General features: G+C 49.4%; 1 protein-coding gene across 1 annotated transcript in view; it reads right to left on the bottom strand.

The window, feature by feature from the left end:
* Positions 1-17,914, bottom strand: part of LOC138369221 (uncharacterized) — a 134,993-nt gene extending 117,079 nt beyond the window's left edge. The window contains exon 1 of the mRNA XM_069332162.1: positions 17,446-17,914. Coding sequence (XP_069188263.1) covers positions 17,446-17,914 — 469 coding nt within the window. The remainder of the gene's footprint in view (positions 1-17,445) is intronic.
* Between the last annotated feature and the right edge of the window lie 1,921 nt (positions 17,915-19,835).

Genomic DNA, 19,835 nt, shown 5'->3' with positions numbered 1-19,835 from the left:
TATACATATCTTCCTCTTTATCTCATTATATATCATAAAACAGTTAAACTTCGATATTTCTGGAACGTACAGACTCTATCAGGAATAAATGTGGTTCACAAGGATTCTCTCACACATGTTACTGGAACACAGATACTATCACCTTCATATGTCAGTCATGGTTTAGGTAATGACATCGAACCTGACGCAACCTGACCTGACGCAACCTGACCTGACGCAACCTGACCTGATACAACCTGACCTGACACTACCTGACCTGACGCAACCTGACCTGACGCAACCTGACCTGACGCTACCTGACCTGACTCAACCTGACCTGACACAACCTGACCTGACCCTACCTGACCTGACGCAACCTGACCTGACGCAACCTGACCTGACGCAACCTAACCTGACGCAACCAGACCTGACGCAACCAGACCTGACCTGACGCAACCTGACCTGACGCAACCTAACCTGACGCAACCAGACCTGACGCAACCAGACCTGACCTGACGCAACCTGACCTGACGCAACCAGACCTGACGCAACCAGACCTGACCTGACGCTACCTGACCTGACGAAACCTGACCTGACGCAACCTAACCTGACGCAACCTAACCTGACGCAACCTGACCTGACGCTACCTGACCTGACGAAACCTGACCTGACACAACCTGACCTGACGCAACCTGACCTGACGCAACCTGACCTGACGCAACCTGACCTGACGCAACCTAACCTGACGCAACCAGACCTGACGCAACCAGACCTGACCTGACGCTACCTGACCTGACGAAACCTGACCTGACGCAACCTAACCTGACGCAACCTAACCTGACGCAACCTGACCTGACGCTACCTGACCTGACTCAACCTGACCTGACACAACCTGACCTGACGCAACCAGACCTGACCTGACGCAACCAGACCTGACGCAACCAGACCTGACCTGACGCTACCTGACCTGACACAACCTGACCTGACCTGACCTTCAGTAATTGGCATATTTTCTGTATAAAAAGTCGTAATTTCAAACTGCGAATACGTGCAGAGAGCCAGAATTTGGCTCTAAAATATTGCTCAAGGGTCGAATTTAGAATGTTTGGAATATTTTGAAAACTGCAGGGGGGTTTGGGCAAAATGTGTTCCATCGCCGCTCTCAGTAATTGGCATATTGATCTTCTCGAGATGTGATCTTCTGGTGATGTGATCTTCTGGAGATGTGATCTTCTGGTGATGTGATCTTCTCGTGATGTGATCTTCTGGAGATGTGATCTTCTGGTGATGTGATCTTTTGGAGATTTGATCTTCTGGAGATATGATCTTCTCGAGATGTGATCTTCTGGTGATGTGATCTTCTGGAGATGTGATCTTCTGGAGATGTGATCTTCTAGTGATGTGATCTTCTGGAGAAGTGATCCTCTGCAGATGTGATCTTCTCGAGATGTGATCTTCCTCTGGAGATAGTGGCCTACTCCTAATACATCACAATTTACGTAATCGAGCAATACGTTAAAATGTGACGAACAAATTAGTTAAAATTAAAGTACCATAATATTGATGTTTTCTTTTCATCGACCCTTGGTGTGGTGTTCACTATCCTTAGCGAAGTGTTCACTATCCTTAGTGTTATGTTCACTATCCTTAGTGTGGTGTTCACTATCCTTAGTGTAGTGTTCACTATCCTTAGTGTTATGTTCACTATCCTTAGTGTGGTGTTCACTATCCTTTGTGTGGTGTTCACTATCCTTAGTGTTATGTTCACTATCCTTAGTGTGGTGTTCACTATCCTTAGTGTGGTGTTCACTATCCTTAGTGTTATGTTCACTATCCTTAGTGTTATGTTCACTATCCTTAGTGTTATGTTCACTATCCTTAGTGTTATGTTCACTATCCTTAGTGTGGTGTTCACTATCCATAGTGTAGTGTTCACTATCCTTAGTGTTATGTTCACTATCCTTAGTGTGGTGTTCACTATCCATAGTGTGGTGTTCACTATCCTTAGTGTTATGTTCACTATCCTTAGTGTGGTGTTCACTATCCTTAGTGTTATGTTCACTATCCTTAGTGTTATGTTCACTATCCTTAGTGTGGTGTTCACTATCCATAGTGTAGTGTTCACTATCCTTAGTGTTATGTTCACTATCCATAGTGTTATGTTCACTATCCTTAGTGTGGTGTTCACTATCCTTAGTGTTATGTTCACTATCCTTAGCGTAGTGTTCACTATCCTTAGCGTAGTGTTCACTATCCTTAGTGTTATGTTCACTATCCTTAGTGTGGTGTTCACTATCCATAGTGTGGTGTTCACTATCCTTAGCATAGTGTTCACTATCCTTAGCGCAGTGTTCACTATCCTTTGTGTTATGTTCACTATCCTTAGTGTGGTGTTCACTATCCTTAGCGTAGTGTTCTCTATCCTTAGCGCAGTGTTCACTATCTTTTGTGTCATGTTCACTATCCATAGTGTGGTGTTCACTATCCTTAGCGTAGTGATCACTATCCTTAGCGTAGTGTTCACTATCCTTTGTGTTATGTTCACTATCCTTAGTGTGGTGTTCACTATCCTTAGCGTAGTGTTCACTATCCTTAGCGTAGTGTTCACTATCCTTGGTGTGGTGTTCACTATCCTTAGAGTAGTGTTCACTATCCTTAGCGTAGTGTTCACTATCCTTAGTGTGGTGTTCACTATCCTTAGCGTAGTGTTCACTATCCTTAGCGTAGTGTTCACTATCCTTAGTGTGGTGTTCACTATCCTTAGCGTAGTGTTCACTATCCTTAGTGTGGTGTTCACTATCCTTAGCGTAGTGTTCACTATCCTTAGTGTTATGTTCACTATCCTCAGTGTGGTGTTCACTACCCTTGGTGTGGTGTTCACTATCCTTAGCGTAGTGTTCACTATCCTTAGTGTTATGTTCACTATCCTTGGTGTAGTGTTCACTATCCTCAGTGTGGTGTTCACTATCCTTAGCGTAGTGTTCACTATCCTTAGTGTGGTGTTCACTATCCTTAGCATAATGTTCACTATCCTTGACGTGGTGTTCACTACCCTTGGCGTGTTGTTCACTATCCTTAGCGTAGTGTTCACTATCCTTTGCGTGGTTTTCAATATCCTTAGCGAGGTGCTCACTACTCTTGGCAAGGTGTTCACTACCCTTGGTGTGGTGTTCACTATCCATGGGGTGGTGTTCACTACCCTTGGTGTGGTGTTCACTACCCTTGGCGTGGTGTTCATTTCCCTTGACGTGGTGTTCACTACCCTTGGCGTGGTGTTCACTATCCTTGGGGTGGTGTTCACTACCCTTGGTGTGGTGTTCACTATCCTTAGCGTAGTGTTCAATATCCTTGGCGTGGTGTTCACAATCTTTGGCGTGGTGTTCACTACCCTTGGTGTGGTGTTCACTACCCTTGGCGTGGTGTTCACTACCCTTGACGTGGTGTTCACTACCCTTGGCGTGGTGTTCACTATCCATGGCGTGGTGTTCACTACCCTTGGTGTGGTGTTCACTATCCTTAGCGTAGTGTTCACTATCCTTGGCGTGGTGTTCACAATCTTTGGCGTTTTGTTCACTACCCTTGGTGTGGTGTTCACTTCCCTTGGCGTGGTGTTCACTACCCTTGACGTGGTGTTCACTACCCTTGGCATGGTGATCACTACCCTTGGCATGGTGTTCACTACCCTTCGCCTGGTGTTCACTACCCTTGGCGTTGTGTTCACGACCCTTGGCATGGTGTTCACTACCCTTGACGTGGTGTTCACAACCCTTGGCGTGGTGTTCATTACCCGTGGCGTGGTGTTAACTACCCTTTGCATGGTGTTCACTACCCTTGGCGTGGTGTTCACAACCCTTTGCGTGGTGTTCACTTCCCTTGGTATGGTGTTCACTACCCTTGGCATAGTGTTCACTACCCTTGAAGTGGTGTTCACTACCCTTTGTGTGGTGTTCACTCCCTTTAGCGTGGTGTTCACTACCCTTAGCGTGGTGTTCACTACCCTTGATTTGGTGTTCACTACCCTTGGCGTGGTGTTCACTACCCCTGGCGTGGTGTTCACTACCCTTGGCATGGTGTTCACTACCCTTGGCATAGTGTTCACTACCCTTTGCATGGTTTTCACTACCCTTGATGTGGTGTTCACTACCCTTGGCGTGATGTTAACTACCCTTTGTGTGGTGTTCACTACTCTTGGCGTGGTGTTCACTACCCTTGACGTGGTGTTCACTACCCTTGGTGTGGTGTTCATTACCCTTGGCGTGGTGTTCACTACCCTTGGCATGGTGTTCACTACCCTTAAAGTGGTGTTCACTACCCTTGGTGTAGTGTTTAGTACCCTTTGCGTGGTGTTCACTACCCTTAGCGTGGTGTTCACTACCCATGGCGTGGTTTGCACTACCCTTGGCATGTTATTCACTACCCTTGATGTGGTGTTTCCTTCCCTTAGCATAGTGTTCACATCCCATGGCGTGGTGTTCACTACCCTTGACGTCATGTTCACTACCCTTTGCGTGGTGTTCACTACCCTTGGCGTGGTGTTCCCTACTTTTGACGTGGTGTTCACTACCCTTTGCGTGGTGTTCACTACCCTTGACGTGGTGTTCACTACCCTTGGCGTGGTGTTCACTACTCTTGACATGGTGTTCACTACCCTTGAAGTGGTGTTCACTACCCTTTGTGTGGTGTTCACTCCCTTTAGCGTGGTGTTCACTACCCTTAGCGTGGTGTTCACTACCTTTGGCGTGGTGTTCACTACACTTGGCGTGGTGTTCACTGCCCTTAACGTGGTGTTCACTACCCTTGAAGTCATGTTCACTACCCTTAGCGTGGTGTTCACTACTCTTGGCGTGGTGTTCACTACCCTTGGCGTGGTCTTCACTACCCTTTTCGTGGTGTTCACTACCATTGGCAAGGTGTTCACTACCCTTGGCATGGTGTTCACTACCCTTGGCGTGGTGTTCACGACCCCTGGCGTGGTGTTCACTACACTTCACGTGGTGTTCACTACCCTGGGCGTGGTGTTCACTTCCCTTGGCGTGGTATTCACTACCCTTAACGTGGTATTCACTGAACGTTGCGTGGTGTTCACTGAACTTGGCGTGGTGTTCACTACCCTTGACATGGTTTTCACTACCCATGGTGTAGTGCTCACTACCTTTGGCGTGGTGTTCACTACCCTTGGCGTAATGTTCACTACTCTTGGCGGGGTGTTCACTTCCCTTAGCGTGGTGTTCACTACCCATGACGTGGTGTTCACTACTCTTAGCGTGGTGTTCACAACCCTTCGTGTGGTGTTCACTACCCTTGGCGTGGTGTTCACGACCCTTGGCATGGTGTTCACTACCCTTGACGTGGTGTTCACAACCCTTAGCGTGGTGTTCATTACCCGTGGCGTGGTGTTAACTACCCTTTGCATGGTGTTCACTACCCTTGGCGTGGTGTTCACAATCATTTGCGTGGTGTTCACTTCCCTTGGTATGGTGTTCACTACCCTTCGACTGGTGTTCACTACCCTTAGCGAGGTGTTCACTACCCTTGATTTGGTGTTCACTACCCTTGGCGTGGTGTTCACTACCCCTGGCGTGGTGTTCACTACCCTTGGCATGGTGTTCACTACCCTTGGCATAGTGTTCACTACCCTTTGCATGGTTTTCACTACCCTTGATGTGGTGTTCACTACCCTTGGCGTGGTGTTAACTACCCTTTGTGTGGTGTTCACTACTCTTGGCGTGGTGTTCACTACCCTTGACGTGGTGTTCACTACCCTTGGTGTGGTGTTCATTACCCTTGGCGTGGTGTTCACTACCCTTGGCATGCTGTTCACTACCCTTAACGTGGTGTTCACTACCCTTGGTGTAGTGTTCAGTACCCTTTGCGTGGTGTTCACTACCCTTAGCGTGGTGTTCACTACCCATTACGTGGTGTGCACTACCCTTGGCATGTTATTCACTACCCTTGACGTGGTGTTTCCTTCCCTTAGCATGGTGTTCACATCCCATGGCGTGGTGTTCACTACCCTAGACGTCATGTTCACTACCCTTTGCGTGGTGTTCACTACCCTTGGCGTGGTGTTCCCTACTTTTGACGTGGTGTTCACTACCCTTTGCGTGGTGTTCACTACCCTTGACGTGGTGTTCACTACCCTTGGCGTGGTGTTCACTACTCTTGACATGGTGTTCACTACCCTTGAAGTGGTGTTCACTACCCTTTGTGTGGTGTTCACTCCCTTTAGCGTGGTGTTCACTGCCCTTAACGTGGTGTTCACTACCCTTGAAGTCATGTTCACTACCCTTAGCGTGGTGTTCACTACCCTTGGCGTGGTGTTCACTACCCTTGGCGTGGTCTTCACTACCCTTGGCGTGGTGTTCACTACCATTGGCAAGGTGTTCACTACCCTTGGCATGGTGTTCACTACCCTTGGCGTGGTGTTCACGACCCCTTGCGTGGTGTTCACTACACTTCACGTGGTGTTCACTACCCTGGGCGTGGTGTTCACTTCCCTTGGCGTGGTATTCACTACCCTTAACGTGGTATTCACTGAACGTTGCGTGGTGTTCACTGAACTTGGCGTGGTGTTCACTACCCTTGACATGGTTTTCACTACCCATGGTGTAGTGCTCACTACCTTTGGCGTGGTGTTCACTACCCTTGGCGTAATGTTCACTACTCTTGGCGGGGTGTTCACTTCCCTTAGCGTGGTGTTCACTACCCATGACGTGGTGTTCACTACTCTTAGCGTGGTGTTCACAACCCTTCGTGTGGTGTTCACTACCCTTGGCGTGGTGTTCACTACCCTTAACGTGGTGTTCACTACCCTTGGCGTGGTTTTCACTACCATTGGCGTGGTGTTCACTACCCTTGGCATCGTGATCATTACCCATGGCGTGGAGTTCACTAACCTTGGCGTGGTGTTCACTACTCTTGGCGTGGTGTTCACTACCTTTCATTTGGTATTCACTACCCTTATCGTGGTGTTCACTACCCCTGCCGAGGTGTTCACTACCCTTGGAATAGTGTTCACTACCCTTGGCATAGTGTTCACTACCCTTGGCGTGGGGTTCATTACTCTTGGCTTGGTGTTCACTACCCTTGGCATGGTGTTCACTACCTTTCATTTGGTGTTCACTACCCTTGGCGTTGTGTACACTACCCCTGGCGAGGTGTTCACTACCCTTGGCATAGTGTTCACTACCCTTGGCATAGTGTTCACTTCCCTTGGCATGGTGTTCACTACCCTTTGCATGGTTTTCACTAACCATGACGTGGTGTTCACTACCCTTGGCGTTGTGTTCACTTCCCATTGCATGGTGTTCACTACCCATGGCGTCGTGTTCACTACCCTTGGCGTGGTGTTCCCTACTTTTGACGTGGTGTTCACTACCCTTTGCGTTATGTTCACTACCCTTGACGTGGTGTTCACTACCCTTGGCGTGGTGTTCACTACTCTTGACATGGTGTTCACTACCCTTGAAGTGGTGTTCACTACCCTTTGTGTGGTGTTCACTCCCTTTAGCGTGGTGTTCACTACCCTTAGCGTGGTGTTCACTACCTTTAGCGTGGTGTTCACTACACTTGGCGTGGTGTTCACTGCCCTTAACGTGGTGTTCACTACCCTTGAAGTCATGTTCACTACCCTTAGCGTGGTGTTCACTACCCTTGGCGTGGTGTTCACTACCGTTGGCAAAGTGTTCACTACCCTTGGCATGGTGTTCACTACCCTTGGCGTGGTGTTCACGACCCCTGGCGTGGTGTTCACTACACTTCACGTGGTGTTCACTACCCTGGGCGTGGTGTTCACTTCCCTTGGCGTGGTATTCACTGCCCTTAACGTGGTATTCACTGAACGTTGCGTGGTGTTCACTGAACTTGGCGTGGTGTTCGCTACCCTTGACATTTTTTTCACTACCCATGGTGTAGTGCTCACTACCTTTGGCGTGGTGTTCACTACCCTTGGCGTAATGTTCACTACTCTTGGCGGGGTGTTCACTTCCCTTAGCGTGGTGTTCACTACCCATGACGTGGTGTTCACTACTCTTAGCGTGGTGTTCACAACCCTTCGTGTGGTGTTCACTACCCTTGGCGTGGTGTTCACGACCCTTGGCATGGTGTTCACTACCCTTGACGTGGTGTTCACAACCCTTGGCGTGGTGTTCATTACCCGTGGCGTGGTGTTAACTACCCTTTGCATGGTGTTCACTACCCTTGGCGTGGTGTTCACAATCATTTGCGTGGTGTTCACTTCCCTTGGTATTTTGTTCACTACCCTTCGACTGGTGTTCACTACCCTTAGCGAGGTGTTCACTACCCTTGATTTGGTGTTCACTACCCTTGGCGTGGTGTTCACTACCCCTGGCGTGGTGTTCACTACCCTTGGCATGGTGTTCACTACCCTTGGCATAGTGTTCACTACCCTTTGCATGGTTTTCACTACCCTTGATGTGGTGTTCACTACCCTTGGCGTGGTGTTAACTACCCTTTGTGTGGTGTTCACTACTCTTGGCGTGGTGTTCACTACCCTTGACGTGGTGTTCACTACCCTTGGTGTGGTGTTCATTACCCTTGGCGTGGTGTTCACTACCCTTGGCATGGTGTTCACTACCCTTAACGTGGTGTTCACTACCCTTGGTGTAGTGTTCAGTACCCTTTGCGTGGTGTTCACTACCCTTAGCGTGGTGTTCACTACCCATGGCGTGGTGTGCACTACCCTTGGCATGTTATTCACTACCCTTGACGTGGTGTTTCCTTCCCTTAGCATGGTGTTCACATCCCATGGCGTGGTGTTCACTACCCTAGACGTCATGTTCACTACCCTTTGCGTGGTGTTCACTACCCTTGGCGTGGTGTTCCCTACTTTTGACGTGGTGTTCACTACCCTTTGCGTGGTGTTCACTACCCTTGACGTGGTGTTCACTACCCTTGGCGTGGTGTTCACTACTCTTGACATGGTGTTCACTACCCTTGAAGTGGTGTTCACTACCCTTTGTGTGGTGTTCACTCCCTTTAGCGTGGTGTTCACTGCCCTTAATGTGGTGTTCACTACCCTTGAAGTCATGTTCACTACCCTTAGCGTGGTGTTCACTACCCTTGGCGTGGTGTTCACTACCCTTGGCGTGGTCTTCACTACCCTTGGCGTGGTGTTCACTACCATTGGCAAGGTGTTCACTACCCTTGGCATGGTGTTCACTACCCTTGGCGTGGTGTTCACGACCCCTGGCGTGGTGTTCACTACACTTCACGTGGTGTTCACTACCCTGGGCGTGGTGTTCACTTCCCTTGGCGTGGTATTCACTACCCTTAACGTGGTATTCACTGAACGTTGCGTGGTGTTCACTGAACTTGGCGTGGTGTTCACTACCCTTGACATGGTTTTCACTACCCATGGTGTAGTGCTCACTACCTTTGGCGTGGTGTTCACTACCCTTGGCGTAATGTTCACTACTCTTGGCGGGGTGTTCACTTCCCTTAGCGTGGTGTTCACTACCCATGACGTGGTGTTCACTACTCTTAGCGTGGTGTTCACAACCCTTCGTGTGGTGTTCACTACCCTTAACGTGGTGTTCACTACCCTTGGCGTGGTTTTCACTACCATTGGCGTGGTGTTCACTACCCTTGGCATCGTGTTCATTACCCATGGCGTGGAGTTCACTAACCTTGGCGTGGTGTTCACTACTCTTGACGTGGTGTTCACTACCTTTCATTTGGTATTCACTACCCTTATCGTGGTGTTCACTACCCCTGCCGAGGTGTTCACTACCCTTGGAATAGTGTTCACTACCCTTAGCATAGTGTTCACTACCCTTGGCGTGGGGTTCATTACTCTTGGCTTGGTGTTCACTACCCTTGGCATGGTGTTCACTACCTTTCATTTGGTGTTCACTACCCTTGGCGTTGTGTACACTACCCCTGGCGAGGTGTTCACTACCCTTGGCATAGTGTTCACTACCCTTGGCATAGTGTTCACTTCCCTTGGCATGGTGTTCACTACCCTTTGCATGGTTTTCACTAACCATGACGTGGTGTTCACTACCCTTGGCGTTGTGTTCACTTCCCATTGCATGGTGTTCACTACCCATGGCGTCGTGTTCACTACCCTTGGCGTGGTGTTCCCTACTTTTGACGTGGTGTTCACTACCCTTTGCGTGGTGTTCACTACCCTTGACGTGGTGTTCACTACCCTTGGCGTGGTGTTCACTACTCTTGACATGGTGTTCACTACTCTTGACATGGTGTTCACTACCCTTGAAGTGGTGTTCACTACCCTTTGTGTGGTGTTCACTCCCTTTAGCGTGGTGTTCACTACCCTTAGCGTGGTGTTCACTACCTTTAGCGTGGTGTTCACTACACTTGGCGTGGTGTTCACTGCCCTTAACGTGGTGTTCACTACCCTTGAAGTCATGTTCACTACCCTTAGCGTGGTGTTCACTACCCTTGGCGTGGTGTTCACTACCCTTGGCGTGGTCTTCACTACCCTTGGCGTGGTCTTCACTACCATTGGCAAAGTGTTCACTACCCTTGGCATGGTGTTCACTACCCTTGGCGTGGTGTTCACGACCCCTGGCGTGGTGTTCACTACACTTCACGTGGTGTTCACTACCCTGGGCGTGGTGTTCACTTCCCTTGGCGTGGTATTCACTGCCCTTAACGTGGTATTCACTGAACGTTGCGTGGTGTTCACTGAACTTGGCGTGGTGTTCGCTACCCTTGACATGGTTTTCACTACCCATGGTGTAGTGCTCACTACCTTTGGCGTGGTGTTCACTACCCTTGGCGTAATGTTCACTACTCTTGGCGGGGTGTTCACTTCCCTTAGCGTGGTGTTCACTACCCATGACGTGGTGTTCACTACTCTTAGCGTGGTGTTCACAACCCTTCGTGTGGTGTTCACTACCCTTGGCGTGGTGTTCACGACCCTTGGCATGGTGTTCACTACCCTTGACGTGGTGTTCACAACCCTTGGCGTGGTGTTCATTACCCGTGGCGTGGTGTTAACTACCCTTTGCATGGTGTTCACTACCCTTGGCGTGGTGTTCACAACCCTTTGCGTGGTGTTCACTTCCCTTGGTATGGTGTTCACTACCCTTCGACTGGTGTTCACTACCCTTAGCGAGGTGTTCACTACCCTTGATTTGGTGTTCACTACCCTTGGCGTGGTGTTCACTACCCCTGGCGTGGTGTTCACTACCCTTGGCATGGTGTTCACTACCCTTGGCATAGTGTTCACTACCCTTTGCATGGTTTTCACTACCCTTGATGTGGTGTTCACTACCCTTGGCGTGGTGTTAACTACCCTTTGTGTGGTGTTCACTACTCTTGGCGTGGTGTTCACTACCCTTGACGTGGTGTTCACTACCCTTGGTGTGGTGTTCATTACCCTTGGCGTTGTGTTCACTACCCTTGGCATGGTGTTCACTACCCTTAACGTGGTGTTCACTACCCTTGGTGTAGTGTTCAGTACCCTTTGCGTGGTGTTCACTACCCTTAGCGTGGTGTTCACTACCCATGGCGTGGTGTGCACTACCCTTGGCATGTTATTCACTACCCTTGACGTGGTGTTTCCTTCCCTTAGCATGGTGTTCACATCCCATGGCGTGGTGTTCACTACCCTTGACGTCATGTTCACTACCCTTTGCGTTGTGTTCACTACCCTTGGCGTGGTGTTCCCTACTTTTGACGTGGTGTTCACTACCCTTTGCGTGGTGTTCACTACCCTTGACGTGGTGTTCACTACCCTTGGCGTGGTGTTCACTACTCTTGACATGGTGTTCACTACCCTTCAAGTGGTGTTCACTACCCTTTGTGTGGTGTTCACTCCCTTTAGCGTGGTGTTCACTACCCTTAGCGTGGTGTTCACTACCTTTGGCGTGGTGTTCACTACACTTGGCGTGGTGTTCACTGCCCTTAACGTGGTGTTCACTACCCTTGAAGTCATGTTCACTACCCTTAGCGTGGTGTTCACTTCCCTTGGCGTGGTGTTCACTACCCTTGGCGTGGTCTTCACTACCCATGGCGTGGTGTTCACTACCATTGGCAAGGTGTTCACTACCCTTGGCATGGTGTTCACTACCCTTGGCGTGGTGTTCACGACCCCTGGCGTGGTGTTCACTACACTTCACGTGGTGTTCACTACCCTAGGCGTGGTGTTCACTTCCCTTGGCGTGGTATTCACTACCCTTAACGTGGTATTCACTGAACGTTGCGTGGTGTTCACTGAACTTGGCGTGGTGTTCACTACCCTTGACATGGTTTTCACTACCCATGGTGTAGTGCTCACTACCTTTGGCGTGGTGTTCACTACCCTTGGCGTAATGTTCACTACTCTTGGCGGGGTGTTCACTTCCCTTAGCGTGGTGTTCACTACCCATGACGTGGTGTTCACTACTCTTAGCGTGGTGTTCACAACCCTTCGTGTGGTGTTCACTACCCTTGGCGTGGTGTTCACTACCCTTAACGTGGTGTTCACTACCCTTGGCGTGGTTTTCACTACCATTGGCGTGGTGTTCACTACCCTTCGCATCGTGTTCATTACCCATGGCGTGGTGTTCACTAACCTTGGCGTGGTGTTCACTACTCTTGGCGTGGTGTTCACTACCTTTCATTTGGTATTCACTACCCTTATCGTGGTGTTCACTACCCCTGCCGAGGTGTTCACTACCCTTGGAATAGTGTTCACTACCCTTAGCATAGTGTTCACTACCCTTGGCGTGGGGTTCATTACTCTTGGCTTGGTGTTCACTACCCTTGGCATGGTGTTCACTACCTTTCATTTGGTGTTCACTACCCTTGGCGTTGTGTACACTACCCCTGGCGAGGTGTTCACTACCCTTGGCATAGTGTTCACTACCCTTGGCATAGTATTCACTTCCCTTGGCATGGTGTTCACTACCCTTTGCATGGTTTTCACTAACCATGACGTGGTGTTCACTACCCTTGGCGTTGTGTTCACTTCCCATTGCATGGTGTTCACTACCCATGGCGTTGTGTTCACTACCCTTGGCGTGGTGTTCACTACCTTTGGCTTGGTGTTCACTACCATTGGCTTGATGTTCACTACCCTTGGCGTGATGTTCACTACCCTTTTCGTGGTCTTCACTACCCTTTGCGTGGTGTTCACTTCCCCTGGCGTGGTGTTCACCACCCTTGGCGTGGTGTTCACTACTTTTGGCTTAGTGTTCACTACTATTCGCATGGTGTTCACTACCCTTGGAATTGTGTTCACTACCCTTGTCGATGTGTTCACTACCCCTGTTGTGGTGTTCACTACCCTTAACGTGGTGTTCACTACCCTTCACATCATGTTCACTACCCTTGGCGTGGTGTTCACTACCCATGGCATGGAGTTCACTAACCTTGGTGTGGTGTTCATCACTCTTGGCGTGGTGTTCACTACCCTTGGCGTGATTGTCGCTTCCCATGGCTTGGTGTTCGCTACCATTGGCGTGCTGTTCACAACCCTTGGCGTGGTGTTCACTACCCTTGGCGTCATGTTCACCACCCTTGGCGTGGTGTTAACTACCCTTAGCTTGGTGTTCACTACCCTTGGCTTGGTGTTCACTACTATTGTCATGGTGTTCACTAGCCTTGGCATGGTGTTCACTACCCTTAGCGTGGTGTTCACTACCCTTTGCGTGGTGTTTACTACCCTTAGCGTGGTGTTCACAAACATTGCCAATGTGTTCACTACCCTTGGCATGGTGTTCACTACCCTTGGGGTGGTGTTCACGACCCCTGGCGTGGTGTTCACTACCCAGTGCGTGGTGTTCACTACCCTTGGCGTGGTGTTCAATACCTTTGGCGTGGTATTCACTGATCGTGGCGTGGTGTTCACTTCCCTTGGCGTAATTTTCACTACTCTTGGCGTGGTGTTCACTTCCCTTGGTGTGGTGTTCACTACTCATGACGTGGTGTTCACTACTCTTAGCGTGGTGTTCACTACCCTTCGTGTGGTGTTCACTTCCCTTGACGTGGTGTTCACTACCCCTAACTTAGTGTTCACTACCCTTAGTGTGGTGTTCACTACCCTTAGCATGGTGTTCACTACCCTTAGCGTGTTGATCTCTACCCATGGCGTTATGTTCACTATCCTTGGCGTGGTGTTCACTACCCTTTGCATTGTATTCACTACCCTTGACGTGGTGTTCACTACATTTGGCGTGGGGTTCATTACCCTTGGCGTGGTGTTCACTACCCTTGGCATGGTGATCACTTCCCTTTGCATGGTGTTCACTATCCTTGGCTTGGTATTTACTAACCTTGGCGTGGTGTTCACTACCCTTGGCATGGTGTTCACTACCCTTCATTTGGTGTTCACTACCCTTGGCGTGGTGTTCACTACCCCCGGCGAGGTGTTCACTACCCTTGGCATAGTGTTCACTACCCTTCACATAGTTTTCACTACCTATGGCGTCATGTTCACTACCCTTGGCGTGTTGTTCACTACCCTTGGCGTAATGTTCACTACCCTTGGCGTGGTGTTCACAACCCTTCACATGGTTTTTACAACCCTTTGTGTGGTGCTCACTACCCTTGGCGTGGTGTTCACTACCCTTGGTGTGTTGTTCACAATCCTTAGCATAGTGTTCACTATCATTGGCGTGGGGTTCACTATCCTTAGCGTAGTGTTCACTATCCTTGGCGTGGTGTTCACTATCCTTGGCGTGGTGTTCACTACCCTTAGTGTGGTGTTCACTATCCTTTAGCGTAGTGTTCACTATTCTTGGCGTGGTGTTCACTATCCTTGGTGTGGTGTTCACTATCCTTGGCGTGGTGTTCACTATCCTTGGTGTGAAGTTCACTATCCTTGGTGTGAAGTTCACTATCCTTGGCGTGGTGCATGTTCACTATCCTTGGCGTTGCGTTCACTTCCCTTTGTGTGGTGTTCACTATCATTCGCGTGGTGTTCACTATCCTTGGCGTTGCGTTCACTTCCCTTGGTGTGGTGTTCACTATCCTTCGCGTGGTGTTCACTATCCTTGGTGTGGAGTTCACTATCCTTAGCGTGGTGTTCACTGTCCTTGGCGTGGTGTTCAATATACTTAGCGTGGTGCTCACTATCCTTGGAGTGGTGTTCACTGAACTTGGCGTGGTGTTCACTATCCTTGGAGTGGTGTTCAATATCCTTGGCGTGGTGTTCACTGAACTAGGCGCGGTGTTCACTATCCTTGGCGTGGTGTTCACTATCTTTTGCGTGGTGTTCACTATCCTTGGCGTGGTATTCACTATCCTTGGCGTTGTGTTCACTACCCTTGGTGTGGTGCTCACTATCCTTAGCGTAGTATTCACTATCCTTGGCGTGGTGTTCACTATCCTTGGCGTTGTGTTCACTATCCTTGTGTGGTGTTCACTATCCTTAGCGTGGCCATCACTATCCTTGGCGTGGTATTCACTATCCTTGGCGTGGTGTTCACTAACCTTGGCGTGGTGTTCACTGAACTTTCCCGAAACGCTACGCGTAGTAGTGGCTGTACAAGAATGTAATAACTCTTGTATATATCTCAAAAAAAAAAAAAAAAAAAAAAAAAAAACTTGGCGTGGTGTTCACTATCCTTGGAGTGGTGTTCACTATTCTTGGCGTGGTGTTCAATGAACTAGGCGTGGTGTTCACTATCCTTAGCGTGGTGTTCACTATACTTAACGTGGTGTTCACTATCCTTGGCGTGGTGTTCACTATACTTAACGTGGTGTTCACTATCCTTAGCGTAGTGTTCACCATTCTTAGCGTAGTGTTCACTATCCTTGGCGTGGTGTTCACTACCATTAACGTGGTGTTCACTATCAAAGGCGTGGTGTTCACTATCCTTGGCGTGGTGTTCACTATCCTTGGCGTGGTGATCACTATCCTTGGCGTGGTGTTCACTAACCTTTTGGTGGTGTTCACTATCCTTAGCGTAGGGTTCACTATCCTTGGCGTGGTGTTCACTACCATTAACGTGGTGTTCACTATCCTTGGCGTGGTGTTCACTATCCTTGTGTGGTATTCACTATCCTTAACATGGTGTTCACTATCCTTGGCGTGGTGTTCACTAACCTATTGGTGGTGTTCACTATCCTTAGCGTAGGGTTCACTATCCTTGGCGTGGTGTTCACTACCATTAACGTGGTGTTCACTATCCTTGGAGTGGTGTTCACTATCCTTGGCGTGGTGTTCACTGAACTAGGCGTGGCGTTCACTATCCTTAGCATGGTGTTCACTCTCCTTGGCATGGTGTTTACTATCCATGGCGTGGTGTTCACTATCCTTGGCGTGGTGTTCACTTCCCTTAGCGTAGTGTTCACTATCTTTAGTGTGGTGCTCACTATCCTTTGCGTGGTTTTCACTGAACTTGACGTGGTGTTCACTGAACTTGGCGTGGTGTTCAAAACCCTTGCCTTGGTATTCACTACCCTTGGCGTGGTGTTCACTACCCTTAGTGTGATGTTCACTGAACTTGCCGTGGTGTTCACTACCCTTCGCGTGGTGTTCACAACCCTTGGCGTGGTGATCAATACCCTTGGCATTTTCTTCACTACAATTGACGTGGTGTTCACTATTCTTGCGGGCATGTTTACTACCCTTCGCGTGGTGTTCACTACCCTTAACGTGGTGTTCACTGCCCTAGGCGTGGTGTTCACTACCCTTGGCGTGGAGTTCACTACACATGGCGTGGTGTTCACTGCCTTTGGCGTGATGTTCAGTACCTATGGCATGGTGTTCACTACCCATAGCGTCATGTTCACTACCATTGGCGTCGTGGTCACAACCCTTTGGCTTGGTGTTCACTACCCATCGCTTGGTGTTCACTATCATTGGCATGGTGTTCACTACCCTTGGCATGGTGTTCACTACCCTTAGCGTGGTGTTCACTAAACTTGGCGTGGTGTTCACTACCATTGGCGTCGTGGTCACAACCCTTTGGCTTGGTGTTCACTACCCATCGCTTGGTGTTCACTACCATTGGCATGGTGTTCACTACACTGGGTATGGTGTTCACTACCCTTAGCGTGGTGTTCACTAAACTTGGCGTGGTGTTCACTACCCTTGGCGTGGTGTTCACTACACATGGCGTGGTGTTCACTACCCCTAACGGGGTGTTCACTACCCTTGGCGTAGTGTTCCCTACCCTTAGCGTGGTATTCACAACCCTTGGCGTGGTGTTCACTACCCTTGGCGTGGTGTTCACTAACCTTGGTGTGGTGTTCACTACCCTTTGCGTGGTATTCACTAAACGTTGCGTGGTGTTCACTGAACATGGCGTGGTGTTCACTATCCTTGCCGTTGTGTTCACTACATTTGGTTTGGTGTTCACTGAACTTAATGTTGTTTACTATCCTTAACGTGATGTTCACTATCCCTGGCGTGGTGTTCACTGAACTTGGCGTGGTGTTCACTATCCTTGGAGTGGTGTTCACTATCCTTGGCGTGGTGTTCACTGACCTAGGCGTGGTGTTCACTATCCTTAGCATGGTGTTCACTCTCCTTGGCGTGGTGTTTACTATCCATGGCGTGGTGTTCACTATCCTTGGCGTGGTGTTCACTTCCCTTAGCGTGGTATTCACTATCTTTAGTGTGGTACTCACTATCCTTTGCGTGGTGTTCATTGAACTTGGCGTGGTGTTCACTATCTTTAGTGTGGTTCTCACTATCCTTTGCGTGGTGTTCACTGAACTTGACGTGGTGTTCACTGAACTTGGCGTGCTGTTCACAACACTTGCCTTGGTATTCACTACCCTTGGCGTGGTGTTCACTACCCTTAGCGTTTTGTTCACTGAATTCGCTGTGGTGTTCACAACCCTTCGTGTGGTGTTCACAACCCTTGGCGTGGTGATCACTACCCTTGGCATTTTCTTCACTACCCTTGACGTGGTGTTCACTAATCTTGCCCTCATGTTTACTACCCTTCGCGTGGTGTTCACTACCATTAACGTGGTGTTCGCTGCCCTTAACGTGGTCTTGACTACCCATGACGTCATGTTCACCACCCTTGGCGTGGAGTTCACTACACTTGGCGTGGAGTTCACTAACCTTGGCGCGGTGTTCACCACCCTTGGCGTGGTGTTCACTGCCCTTGGCGTGGTGTTCACTACCTATGGCATGGTGTTCACTACCCATGGCGTAGTGTTCTCTACCCTTGGCGTGGTGTTCACTACTTTTGGCGTCATGTTCACTACCCTTGGCGTGGAGTGCACTACACTTGGCTTGGTGTTCACTACCCATCGCTTGGTGGTCACTACCATTGGCATGGTGTTCACTACCCCTGGCATGGTGTTCACTACCCTTAGCGTGGTGTTCACTACCCTTGGCGGGGAGTTCACTACCCTTGGCGTGGTGTTCACTACCCCTAGAGTGGTGTTCACTACCCTTTACATGGTGTTCACTACCCTTGGCATGGTGTTCACTACCCTTGGCGTGGTGTTCACTACCCTTGGCGTGGTGTTCACTACCCTTGGCGTAGTGTTCCCTACCCTTAGCGTGGTATTCACTACCATTGGCGTGGTGTTCACTACACATGGCGTGGTGTTCACTACCCCTGGCGGGGTGTTCACTACCCTTGGCGTGGTGTTCACTACCCCTGGAGTGGTGTTCACTACCCTTTACGTGGTGTTCACTACCCTTGGCATGGTGTTCACTACCCGTGGCGTGGTGTTCACTACCCTTGGCGTGGTGTTCACTACCCTTGGCGTAATGTTCACTACCCTTGGCGTGGTGTTCACAACCCTTCACATGGTTTTTACAACCCTTTGTGTGGTGCTCACTACCCTTGGCGTGGTGTTCACTACCCTTGGTGTGTTGTTCACAATCCTTAGCATAGTGTTCACTATCCTTGGCGTGGGGTTCACTATCCTTAGCGTAGTGTTCACTATCCTTGGCGTGGTGTTCACTATCCTTGGCGTGGTGTTCACTACCCTTAGTGTGGTGTTCACTATCCTTTAGCGTAGTGTTCACTATTCTTGGCGTGGTGTTCACTATCCTTGGTGTGGTGTTCACTATCCTTGGCGTGGTGTTCACTATCCTTGGTGTGAAGTTCACTATCCTTGGTGTGAAGTTCACTATCCTTGGCGTGGTGCATGTTCACTATCCTTGGCGTTGCGTTCACTTGCCTTTGTGTGGTGTTCACTATCATTCGCGTGGTGTTCACTATCCTTGGCGTTGCGTTCACTTCCCTTGGTGTGGTGTTCACTATCCTTCGCGTGGTGTTCACTATCCTTGGTGTGGAGTTCACTATCCTTAGCGTGGTGTTCACTGTCCTTGGCGTGGTGTTCAATATACTTAGCGTGGTGCTCACTATCCTTGGAGTGGTGTTCACTGAACTTGGCGTGGTGTTCACTATCCTTGGAGTGGTGTTCAATATCCTTGGCGTGGTGTTCACTGAACTAGGCGCGGTGTTCACTATCCTTGGCGTGGTGTTCACTATCTTTTGCGTGGTGTTCACTATCCTTGGCGTGGTATTCACTATCCTTAGCGTTGTGTTCACTACCCTTGGTGTGGTGCTCACTATCCTTAGCGTAGTATTCACTATCCTTGGCGTGGTGTTCACTATCCTTGGCGTTGTGTTCACTATCCTTGTGTGGTGTTCACTATCCTTAGCGTGGCCATCACTATCCTTGGCGTGGTATTCACTATCCTTGGCGTGGTGTTCACTAACCTTGGCGTGGTGTTCACTGAACTTGCCCGAAACGCTACGCGTAGTAGTGGCTGTACAAGAATGTAATAACTCTTGTATATATCTCAAAAAAAAAAAAAAAAAAAAAAAAAACTTGGCGTGGTGTTCACTATCCTTGGAGTGGTGTTCACTATTCTTGGCGTGGTGTTCAATGAACTAGGCGTGGTGTTCACTATCCTTAGCGTGGTGTTCACCATACTTAACGTGGTGTTCACTATCCTT

This window comes from Procambarus clarkii, chromosome 27, assembly GCF_040958095.1.
Source record: "Procambarus clarkii isolate CNS0578487 chromosome 27, FALCON_Pclarkii_2.0, whole genome shotgun sequence".
Taxonomy (NCBI): domain Eukaryota; kingdom Metazoa; phylum Arthropoda; class Malacostraca; order Decapoda; family Cambaridae; genus Procambarus; species Procambarus clarkii.
Note: the sequence above shows the minus strand (reverse complement) of the source record. Positions and strands in the feature narration are given on the sequence as shown.